Source organism: Melanostigma gelatinosum, assembly GCF_949748355.1.
Source record: "Melanostigma gelatinosum genome assembly, chromosome: 17".
In the NCBI taxonomy this organism is placed as follows: domain Eukaryota; kingdom Metazoa; phylum Chordata; class Actinopteri; order Perciformes; family Zoarcidae; genus Melanostigma; species Melanostigma gelatinosum.
In genome coordinates this window covers 2,721,124-2,733,641 of record NC_136650.1, presented here as the reverse complement: position 1 = coordinate 2,733,641, position 12,518 = coordinate 2,721,124, and the positions used below count along the sequence as shown (strand labels likewise).

The 12,518-nt window shown below is 42.2% G+C and overlaps 1 protein-coding gene and 1 long non-coding RNA gene across 2 annotated transcripts; both read left to right on the top strand.

Annotated features, from left to right (window-relative positions):
• Nucleotides 1-445: 445 nt before the first annotated feature.
• On the top strand, nt 446-2,948 carry LOC306791631. The gene is made up of 5 exons (XR_013772764.1): nt 446-780; nt 1,438-1,542; nt 1,736-1,774; nt 2,389-2,487; nt 2,754-2,948. It is a non-coding gene; the product is annotated as an uncharacterized lncRNA (long non-coding RNA).
• Nucleotides 2,949-3,606: 658 nt separating this feature from the next.
• On the top strand, nt 3,607-9,578 carry cUnh6orf47 (chromosome Un C6orf47 homolog). Its single transcript, XM_079287968.1, has 3 exons — nt 3,607-3,845; nt 4,086-5,497; nt 7,532-9,578. Exon 2 carries the CDS (start codon nt 4,567-4,569, stop codon nt 5,488-5,490), a length of 924 nt encoding a protein of 307 aa, XP_079144094.1. The 5' UTR covers nt 3,607-3,845; nt 4,086-4,566; the 3' UTR covers nt 5,491-5,497; nt 7,532-9,578.
• Nucleotides 9,579-12,518: the final 2,940 nt, after the last annotated feature.

The following is a 12,518-nucleotide window of genomic DNA, read 5'->3' as shown; positions in this document are numbered from 1 at the left end:
GGGTTCACACAGCCAAGTTTACATTTTGGATGAATAGTCAAAGACAGATAGCTTTAGTTTTTGTTGCGGCTCAAGTGTTATATGTATTCCCTTTCGACCCTTTCTTCCTATTCATATGAAATCAAATTGATAAGACATTTGCTAAAATGAACATCTTAAGACTTCAAATAAGACATTAGTTTACTTTATAAGTACCCCAAAAGGGGGAAAGACATATGTCCATAGTAATGAAACATGAATGGTCCCTTTGTATTGTATTTAAGTTGTTCTTGTACTTTCTCTTTGTTGAAATGTCCATTTAATCCATGGTATATTTTACATAGACTGTTGTATAATTTGCACAAACAGGCATTATTGGGGACACCAAAATCACGTGGGTGCTGGGAAGGACCAGGGTATATAAACCCTGGCCGGACGTTGGTTCATTCTCTTTCTGGCGGCGCTTTACAGAGTAGGACGTGAACACTAGTCATCTGGAGTTTTCACAGATTTCGATACTTAGAGAGAAGCGATGGAAGGTAACGCTAAACACTGAGTATATTCCTTACGTGCGTTTCAGGCGTATGACGTAGTTCCTTTATGAAAGAAGAAGAGCAGCGTCATCTGTGCTTCTTCCACGCGGTGCACATGGCCCTGCGAGAAGACCACGAGGCAGGAAAACTGCCTTGGACCTGCGACCTCGTTCTCTCAGTAGAGAATGAGTCTCCTCGATGAGTTACTGCTATGAAGACTGTGTCCAAGGAACTCTGAGAGAACAAGGCTTGGCGGTGGATGAATACAGTGAGTCGGTGGTTATTATACCGTTCAGAGAAATGCCACGTGGCTGCAGTTTTCAGGAAAGCAGTCCTTCATTGGCTAACGTTACATGTTTGAGTGCATTACGAACGTTAATGTGGTAGTTAAATAAGAGGCTACATTGCGTTTATCAGAATTAAGTGGCATATTTTCTAAAATAACCCTCCAAACTAATTTAGTTGTATTACACATCTGTTTATATTACTGAGATAAATATGAAAAGTAACTTAATTAAATAGTGTGACTCCAAAGTGAGGTCGCCATTGTACAGAAATGCTTTAACTGATCCTCCTGGAGAGTAGTAGGACTACAGGTTATCAATACCAATGACTCCATGCCATTTCAACACAAAATGTACAGTTTTATTTTCTCTAAACTCTCCAGACTACACGCTTTAAATGCTGACTTTAAAATGATTCTCAGCTCACTAGTCTTACCTAATATGTATGTCACGTGTATATCTTTATGTAACTTACAGTATCTGATCCTGAAGATGTTTCAGTGTCCCTGCTTTTTATATATAAGTGTGTGTGTGTGTGTGTATATACTGCTATAGATGTATATTTAATTTAAACTGCTTTCATGAGAAAGGAACTACAACCCTTGACTGAGTAATATAAATGAACTCTCCTGCTGTTTCAGGCTCACTGACTGAAGATGGGTGCATCTGAGGACCACCAGATGGTTCTCCTGCCTGCTGGGTGTTACAGTACATGTCCTGCCTTCAGTGAGAGGTCTGCAGCCATGGTGAGGACCAGGACTGATGCCCGCGAATGATGTGCTATGAGAACAATATGCTACTGTGATGATTTACTAGACTAGAGTCTCTGATTATACATGATGCTCTTTCACAGTGCACTGAGCATGCATATTACAGATTCTCTGTACAAAGTGTGAACATGAGAACTGGTTCTGATGCTGTCCTCTCTGTACTCCCCAGGTGTTTAAAGTAGCGGACTAGCTGGAGACTGCTCTCTAGGTAAGTCTGGGATCTAAAAGCCTCTGTTCTGTAGTTCTATGTGGCATGATGATTTCATAGACTAGAGTCTCTGACAAAAGCATGAAGATGTTTTCACAGTGTTCTGACCACATAACTACACCACTGGTGTTATGTTTTACCCCTTTTACTGCAAATCATAGAACTGCTGGACAATTCATAGTTTCCCCCTACAACACAACCTATTTTATTCTACATCATGGGGGACGCATGAAAAGTTCTATATCATTACAACCTGTCTGCGTTTATGAAAGGCATTATGGTGGTGTGACACAAATTGAATGACTGATGGTCTTAATGTTTGTACTGCGACACTTCAGTAATGCCATTTATTATTAACTAGAAACTCAGTTTGGCTCACAAACATTGTCTTACTTACCCGTAGGCCTGGTTATATTGTATTGAGTACATCTGCATTCTGCTGCCACTGTATTGCAATGAAACTGACCCAGTTATCCAGAACTGTACAGACAAGTTTCTTCGGAAAAAACTACTTGATTAGAGTAGAAGGGTAAAACATCCAACGGTGTGTGTGGTCCCTGAACGTGTCGTTGGTCTGCCATGTCGATATTGATGCACATTTCTTTGCCTTGTAGCTCGTCACCAGGCTGACAGAAAGGAGTCGACGTGACAGTTGAACAGCTGCGAGGACTAACTTCTCTCGAAGTTCAGCCCAATGATTGTGTCATTTTGAGGTAATGCAGAAGTGTCTTGGCTATAATCTGCTGTAATATTGACTAATGCCTTAATGTATAACGCTTGGTTAGGGCCCTCAAATGGGGCTTCTAGCTTTTCTCCCATAGCTTTTGTCTGAGTTTGGTCTATGATGATTCAGTTATTTGGTTCTACTGATGTAAACTGAAGTCTACTCGCAGCGCACTGAGACACTCTGACTGCTTGACCTCCTGTTGAGAAACTTGTGGAAGCCAAACACTGGTCACTGATATTTCTATGTTGTCAGGTACGACGGTGGCAGCCCAAGCTGGATGACAGTCCTGAACTGCTGCAAGCGTCAAAGACGGGTCCATACCAAGTCATCCAGGAAACGAAGAATCAACTGTCACTGTTCATATAAATAAATAAATAAATAAACGGGCTCTTCCCTCTAACCCTTGACATGTGGATGTATTTAAAGACATTTCAAATAAATGGTTGAAAAGAACTTGAGTTTCTTTATTTTTAGTGATTGCAGGTTTATTACAATAAAAAGACAGGCAATATACTCCAGTACTACACAATGATGGAGTTGTTGGTTTTGTAACTAATGACACTGGCCACTGCTGCTTTACAACTTCTGACTTTTAAATACAAACCTATTAACATACTGAATGACTGATCACATGAGGCAGCTGAAGTACCAAACCTTGTCCAGTTGGTAGCTAGTGACTTGATCCTCCAGTGTGCATGTACCTCTGGCTGACTGTTGGGCAGCATGACAATATTGTGCATTTTTAGACATTCTCGCATGTTTTCCAACTTCACTTTAAGGCCGTGCAGGTACTTGGAGGAGGGCTGTTTGGTTAAGACTATAAAACCAACCAGCTGTAATGTAATCACCTGGTTGACTGTTTCAAACGCTGAACATGTATTTGAGGCTACACCCGCAATCAAAAATACTGGTGTCTCAACGTGAATGTCAGCGGGTAAGACTGCGGCCACGTGTCTGAGCTTGGAGTGTGTTGAAAGCACGGAACCTAGTAAAGAGCATACGCATGAATTAAGTTAAGACTATCAAGTATTTTATTTTGAAGGACGACACCTAACCGGTAGTCCGTCTTTGTTCTCATAATTAGCTAGGTAGTGTTAACGATAAACGTTCCGGTGCACGTTACCTTTTTGTTGCTGGTTAGCAGCACCGTCAATGGTGGAAATACCCGTCGTTACTGAGCTTTATCTGGAAGCTAAATCCAAACGACAAACCCGTCAGTGTGTTTCCAACACGGCCTCCAGAAGTTGAGCAACTTGGGTCTGTGTGCCGACTTATTTGATGCTAACAAAGAGGGCTAGCTTACGGTCTGACGGACAAACTCAAGCTAACGTAACGTAGTTGAAGGTAAGCATTTATTTATCATATTAGCTGAGACACACCCAAAACTCGACAAACATTTTTCCCTAAATGTGTTAGTATAGGTTTGGCCAGCTGACGTTAGTTGCTAACCAACCTGTCTTTCTATTAACGTTAAAAACCTGCACGACCATGAAGACGTGGAACTTAGCTAACTCTTATTCACGTTGACGTGCGATTGTGCTTACGGTTCAGCTAACGTTAACGCTTCTTCTGTTTGATTTGCAGGTGTGAAGACTGAAGCAATGTGTTCCGAAAGATTGAAAAGTTGAAGAAGTTTGTCAAACAATGACGTTAATTGTAGTCTGTTGACGTTTAAAAAGTCAACTCAACCTGTTCACGAGGAACTAGCTAGTGCTAACCTGCTCATTGTGCATATTCTACGGTGACTTTGAGCTATTTGAAAGCAACCTTGGCCAATGGTTGCCAGGTTAAACCAAAGACATGTAGACGAGAAGCCTGACTTACAAGTGCTGTCATTTCATTAAGAGCATTGTAAGCAGGAGGTGTCACTCTGTGTCTGTTGAGCTGCTCAAACACACCCACAGGTGTGTCTATGGCTTGAGGACGTATGTGCCTAGGCCTGAATCCTTGTGAACAAGTATTACAACTTTACAACTGAACCGACAGTACATGCATGCTTTTCCAGTAAGCTCACAACGTCAGCGAGAGGAAAACTGCGTGTCTTCACTTACAATTCAACTCCAACATGCTCAGAGAAAGCATGACAGCTGTGGTAGGCCGAGCATGGGGGTGGGTGCGCTCATGGGGCAGCAGTGCAGTGTCAGAGAATACCACACCGGGGATAACCAAGGGCCACAATCACGGCACGGGGGGGTGGACCTCTTGGATCTGGGGAGGGTGGAGGTGTCAAAATGACCAAAGTAGTCCATCAGAGGAGTACTGGGAGGCGCAGGAGAAGCTTCCGCCCATGGCAATAGAAGTCCTCAGCGCTGGGAAACAGGAGATGAGTGCAAATCCAGAGCATGTTTCTAGATGGTGGAATAAATATCTCCCAACGTCTTACCTTTCGTGGCCAAGGAAAACAGAACCAAGTGGATTAAGACGAAGGAAACGTGATGGTCGGAGTGGAGATGTGTATGACTGTGATATTGATGGGGACTTTTCTGACTACGGAACCCCTCCTCCGTCTCCTATGCCTCCTTCCTCTGAGCTGACATCTCCTTTCCGAATCTTTGCGCACAGCTTGAAGGTGGAAATCCTTCCAGAGCACTACGAAATCTCTTTCAACTTCCTCCGCCACTTGTTTGATCTGTTTGTCGTTGGCTTTCTGTGGACCGTGTCCCCTCCTGCCAAGCTGATCCTGGAGGTGTTGGGGGTCCAGGGAGCTCTGAGGCTGTGGTTCCACGGTATGGCCATGTTTTTTGTCTCCACGGTTGGAATGGCAGGACTACTCTGGTTGATTCAGGAGTATCTCCCTCAGTTTGCTTTGATCTATGGCATCATCCAGGCATTGGTGATCTCTGTCAGTGTTCGTCAGAGTGTGATCCTCGACGTAGAGGAAGAAAAAGAAGACTATGATGAGGAGGCCACGGTGAACGAAGACATGAAAGACAGTGGGGAACCTAAAGAAAAGCTTGTGTCTGCTAAGGACAAGGTGAAGACAAGTTAAATCTAAGGTAAGCCCCTTCGTGCATCTCATGTGATATTCAGGTTACATTTGAACACCTGCTATATGTGTTTTCAGTCGTGTTTTGGTTTTATGAATGCATAAGTTCAATTTAAATTTCAAAAAGTCCCAAACCAGAAACCTGCGAGCTTTAGATCACTATGAACAGCAGGAGTAGGTGAGTAGACAGACAGCATGGTCAGTGCAGGTAGCTTAGCTGAGGTCAGCTGGGCTCAATCTGCAGCTTCACTCGGGTGATGTGATGAAGGTCTGGAGGCCACGATGAGCCCTGCTCATGGGCCATAGTAATAATAATAAGTGACCATAATACATGAACCAATATTTCCTCTCCAAAGGATTTAATGAATATTGTGTATGAGATTTAGAGAGTGCGATGGAGGGATTCCAGCTGTCCTTTCGTCTTTATGTACTATTAGAGTACAACTTTGAGGTACTTTAGTTGTGTGAACCATTCTGCCCTTCTTTGTACCTCTCCTCCACTACATTTATCTGACACATACATGTACTTGAGCCAAACAAAGGAGCAACACAATTGGCTTATTGTGTCTATGTTTCTTAGTATTTGTTGATATACCATTACCATATATGAAATATTCAGCTATCAATATCAGTATTGGCCTCTAAAGTCCATGTGAGAGGTATATCACGAACTACTTACTTGGTAGGTTCAGTTTTCAAGTTCAAAAGGTATAATGGTCTTATAAATAGTTATAAATAGTTCCACTAATAACTATAATACAAAACATACTAATATAGCACTCACAAGGGCAGTTATTCTGCAGAACAAGTACTTTTCTTTTTGAAAACATCAATCTGTTCTTTTACTTCTGTAAGATTTTCAATGCCAGACGTTGACTCGTTTGTTATAGTGAACTGAGTGGTTAGCCGTGTTATATAAAAATAGTCCGACCCTCATTTTGGCCACAGTTGAGTAAGTTGTGCTGATTGATACTGATGCCGAATTCTTTTTATTTGGCACCAAGTTGCCTCTTTCTTTCTTTTCTCCTCGTGGTGATGCCTACAATTTCAGATAATGCAAGCTGTGAATTTGGTTCTTTTGGGTTCAAATTTGTTCATTTCTTCACACCCAGAATGCACCACAGGCAGTCACCTGGTCCCAAACTGGTCTGATGGTGAATCATGACAGAAGTAGTTCCTCAGGACAAGAATTACAACAATTATTGTTCTTGGCCTGTGCCCAGAATATGCAGAATATATTTCTTCAGTCCGATTACTGGCGATCACAATGATACCAGACGTACAGACTGGTCGACCTTCTCAGCTTCTTTGTGTGTCCGACAGCCTACAGAAGGCCAGTGTGCTTTACATGCTGCTGTATTTTCGATATTGATTACAGGCTGGGATCAACTGATATGACACAGAGGAAAGAAACATGCCCTAATGCATGTTTCTAATTGAGATACTGTAAGAGGAACACGCATTCACATACTCTCACACAGTCGGGCCTTCTTCATCTATTTAGAATGTGTGCCATAGAGAAAGGAGTGTGACATTGTCTGAGTGCTGTGAAACCAGCAGGAACCACACAATTAAAGGATTCACAGAGCTCTCCCACTGCTTCACTCTTCAGATGAGTCTGTTAGCAGAGAAATGCACCACCAGTTACAGCCTACTATAACATACCATGTACCCGTATACGGTTCCGTCCTTACATTTGGATGTATCGAGGATTGTTGATTGGTTGTCTGACACCAAGCAGTGACCAAAAACAGAGCTCACCTGAAGTAAGCAAACTGGTAGTTACCGATGGAAATGAGGCCAAAACTGCTCAATTAAGACCAAAAATTATCCAAAGCAATGTGGCGAAAACCAGCCTCCTGTAGTTCATTTGATGAGTTCATATGTGACCTATTTTGATCTTAGGGCAGTGTCCAGGTTTCCAGAAGTCCAATGGTACTGCACCAACCAGAGGCCAGCACCAGCCTCTGCACACGGCCACCTCATGTTGGAGCTCTGCTGTTCAGAAGAGCTGCTTATTCAGTGATCTCTGTCTTTTCCACAGACGCAGAGAAGACGCAGAGTGTTGAGGAGCCGACATCAGTCCAGCGGTACCAGGCCTCCTCCAGCGGGACGCTGTTCTGCACCTCCGGGCTCTGCAGTGTCACTAAACAATTGTATTGCACCTTCATCACAAACTCAGCGAAGTTTTATTCATGTCACTTTATGCTCAACACTATAACACTATTGATGTGTCCTCAGTCAGAATGTTGTTCACATGGATCGCAGTACAAAGTTCAGAATCAGAAAGTAAACACTCCTCAGTAATAAAAGGAGCGTTCAAAGAAGAGAAAGAATCACTCTCTTGCTTTTTATTGTTGCGTTGTAATTCTTGTCCTGAGGAACTACTTCTGTCATGATTCACCATCAGACCAGTTTGGGACCAGGTGACTGCCTGTGGTGCATTCTGGGTGTGAAGAAATGAACAAATTTGAACCCAAAAGAACCAAATTCACAGCTTGCATTATCTGAAATTGTAGGCATCACCACGAGGAGAAAAGAAAGAAAGAGGCAAACCTATAACGACCTGGTCAAAGGAAACCGTGTAGCTGTGATTCAGGACAGAAGAGTCTCACAGTGCCCCTGATGGTCTGGTTCACAATCCTCACTGACTGCAGAGACAAGGAACCTGTTCAGGCTCTGTGTAGAGGACTTTCATAATGAAGTCTGTATTAAGTGAACGGTTCTATCACGTGGAGGGCAGTTTCACCATAGACTAGTGTCTGTGTTGTGAGGCTTGGATTTGGGTTTTGTCTTTGGCCACCATCTTAAGGCAAAGTCCCATTAAATGTCTCCCCAGCGCTCCTTTAGTTCAACTGTAAAACATGACAGCCTGCAGCGCCGCTTTGTTTCCTGTCTGATTGTGCTGAGTCATGTTTATGTGTTCCTCACGGCTCACCTGTGACATCACTGATGAACAGAAGGCTGATGTCCACATGGGGTCAGTGTCACTGAGAGACACTCACACTACACGTACCTACTGAAGCCATAAGACGTCCAACGTTAGTCACTTACAAATACAATGTGTGTGAGACCGAGGACTAAATGAATGAAATGCTTTGGTTGCTTTGATGTACATTATTTTTTTGGAACAAACGTCTAATTGCAGTCAGCTGTGATAGTTAAATACTATAAATATATATAACGCTGTTCCCGAGGCATACAGTACTTTATATATATAACATGAACTCATTAAGAACATGGCCGTGTCAGAAAGTATCCGTTTGGAGGTTTTCAGTGACACATAATACCAGCAGCACATTCTCATGTGTCGTTTTTTACTTCATGTCTATTTCCTCTGCTATGATATTGCTTGTTTCAAACTGAACTTTATCATGGGCTTTCTCTTCCTTACCATGCTTTAGATTTAAAGGTACAGAGATAATATGCTGGTTTTAGTGCACAATAGCATGCTTTATATTCAACACTAATGTATTTAACCACATCAGACATTCTCTTTATAGCATACGCATCTAATGCATTTATTCATAACATGGCTAAGTTTGCTGACCTGTAAGATGTGGAACAATATTGTAATTAAATGATCTTATTGAGATGTAATTGTCCAACTGTGTGCACATGATGTATGACCAAATTAGGAAATCGATGATAAAATCCCATATTTATGAAAAGGCAGAACTGCTACCAAAATGAAAAAGAAAAAAGTCATTGTCAGTGTTCTCCAGAACGCTCCATTATGACATGAAACTAAATGTCAGATTGTCTTGAACATGAAAATGAAATTGCATATTCAGGGCTGGAATAATCGATTAGTCGACAGAAAAGTTATCTGCAACTATGTTGATAATGGATTGCTTGTTGAATGGGAAAATTCTTCACTTTTTAAAGTATTCACCCCCTTGGATGTTTTCCCCTTTTGTTGCTTTTATACATGAAATCATGGTCAGTATAATTTGGCTTTTTTGTCATGAATTTGCAAAAAAAGCTTCTTTCATGTCAAAGTGAAAACAGATTTTTACAAAATAATGTCAATTAATTAAAAATATATTGTGTAAAATAAGTGTTTGCATAAATATTCACCTTCTTCAAAGTGACTGACCTAACTCAACAGAAGTAGATGCCAGCAGTGTGACAAGTAGTGAGATGGAGATGACCTGAGTGCAGTTGATGTGTGTCAAGTGATTGTAGTATAAACACACCTGTGTCTGGGAGGTCCAGTCTCTGGTTCATCAGTATTCCTGCTACAATTGCAACATGAAGACAAAATAACACTCCAAGCAACTCAGAGAAAAGATCATTGAAAAGTACAAGTCAGGAGATGCTACACAAATATTCCCAACTCACTGGACCTCCCACAGAGTTCAGTTCAGTCCATCATGAAGACATGGAAGGAGTGTGGCACCTGTTTAAATCTCCTCGAGCCGGCCGTCCTCACAAACTGAGTGACCGGGCAAGAAGAGGACTGATGAGGGAGAACACCAAGACACCGAGGACCACTCTGAAGGAGTTCAAAGCTTCAGTGGCTCAGATGGGAGAGACTGTACAGACAGCAACTGTTGCCCGGGTTCTTCACCAGTCCAAGCTGTGTGGGAGAGTGGCAAAGAGAAAGCCAGTGTAGAAAGAATCCACCCAAAGGCATGTGGGAGACTCCACGGTCAACTGGAAGAAGGTTCTTTGGTCTGATGAGACAAGCATTGAGCTTTTTGTCCATCAGACTAGACGCTATGTTTGATGAACACCAACCACTGCACATCAGCACAAAGACACCATGTCCAGCGTGCAGCATGGTGGTGGCAGCATCGTGCTCTGGGGATGCTTCTCAGCAGCGGGCCCTGGAAGGCTTGTAAAGGTAGAGGGGAATACAGAGAAATATCCCCAAATCCTGGAGGATGATCTGACTCAGTCTGCAAGAGAACTACGACTTGGGAGAAGATTTATTCTCCAGCAAGACAAGGAGCCCAAGCACACAGCAAAAGCTCCACAGAACGGTTCAAAGACCACAAGGTGAATGTTCTGGAGTGGAAGTCAAAGCCCAGACCTCAATCCAATCCAGAATCTGTGGCTGGACTTGAGAAGAGCTGTTCACGCCCGATCCCTGAGCAACCTGACAGAGCGTGAGCTGTTTTGAAGAAGAATAGAGAAAAATCTCAGTGTCCAGATGTGCCAGCCTGAGTGAGACACACACACACACTCAGTGCTGTGATTGCAGCCAAAGGTGCATCTACTAAATACTGACCTAAATGTATTTACATTCTTTTGTAAAAATCAGTTTTCACTTTGATATTAAAGTGGTTTTTTTTGCAAATTCTTGTCAAAAAAGCCAAATTATATTGACCATGATTTCATGTATAAAAGCAACAAAAGGATGAAACATCCAAGGGGGGTGAATACAAGGCACTGTATGTGGACGTCCAATCACTACTGATGGTAGATGTAGTCCACTGAGGAAATAAACTTCAGACAATTTCTTCATTGATCTGGAAACAGAAAAATACAACTGTTCACCTTCTGAATTCAAGTTTCTCTTTTACACTGAACTAGTCTTAAGCTGGTTAACTCATCGTAAAACATGCTTCATTGAAACTGGACGGATACAAAGTAACACTCACCAAACACGTCTTGGTCTTTCCACTGTTCCCACCATCAGAGGCTCTGCTTTGGTCCAAACAGATCTTGAATTCCCAGAGTGAGATGTGAAGATATTGCAGCTCTACACATTGTTGGCTGCCTGCTGATCAGCTGCTCACTCTTCTTCAGAGACACCATTCAATTCCAATGACGAAGACCGGCCCAACCACGGGTCTCTCTTTTCCAGTTGATCTTCTGGATCCTGCTGAAGGTCTTCAGCCCACCTCTGTCCCAGTGAGGACCACAACATTCATGCATAGTAGTGACACACTCACGGCTTCCTCGCTCTGGGATGTCACTGCCCAGCAGAATAAATGTGTTTCTGTTGGCATCGAGGGCTCAGCTTCTGGAGGGCCCCCGCCGGCCATATCCTGCTGCAGCTGAAGCCTGAGGATCCGAGTGCTGTCAAATCTACACTGTAAACATCCTCTGCACTTATATTTTGTGATGTAACACAAGCGCAGATGAACCAGGAAGTGTTTGAGCAGCATTGAGCCTCACAGCTACCGAAGCTCAAGTAGCCCTCTGTAGTTGTTCCTCACGCTGTCACACTGGACACACAGAACATTCTATCACTCAGACAGGAAGCGATATGGCAGAAAATCACTCATTTTACTTCTAGTAGAAATGCCAAAGACTTACTCGTTCCAATATCTCAGTGGTGAGTTTGCTGAATGGTTAGCACAACAGAGAAGTCCTTTGAAGAGAACACCTGCGCTTTAGGAAAGCGTGAGGGACATTTCTCTGTTTTACATCTTACACACCAAATAAAAGTCAAGAAAAGAATTGTTCGTTGCAGCCATTTAACTGTGATTTGAGTAATGGTCTGATTTATATTGTTACTAATGAAAACAAAATGTCTATTTTTCTTGGTCAATCTGATAATAGTTGACGAACAGGTTTCATGAAAGAGGTTGAAACTCTCATCAGCTAATAAAGTTTGGTGCCGTTTTCATTTTCAAGTTGAAGTTGCACATTGTCTCCATTGTTGTGTTAAGAGTGTACTGGACACTATTGGCGCTGTACTTTTTATTTTATTTTTCATCTATTGCAGTGTTGATGTATTTTCAGCCAATCAAATTAGATTTGTTATTTAAATGTTTTCTCATTTGTGCACACAAATGAAAACATTTAACATGTCCATGAACAACTGTCCCAACAAGGTGATACAGTGCTTTTATTCATTGTTTGTATCAGAGTGGGACCTCTGAGCTATTACTGTACATTACTGTACATCTCATTCACACTGCTCTGAGGTTACATCCCCACCGGCTCAATAAATATCCTCTTTTATGACGTCTGCTTGTTTTTCATTTCCGACACATCTTTCTGAAATCCTGCATGACATATTGATTGTTGATATTGATTGCATATTTGTTTTTTATGCTAGGAGAAGCTTTTCA

What these genes read in the sequence shown, in the direction of transcription:
- cUnh6orf47 (XM_079287968.1), top strand. Translation starts at nt 4,567, where the DNA reads ATGCTCAGAGAAAGCATGACAGCTGTGGTAGGCCGAGCATGGGGGTGG.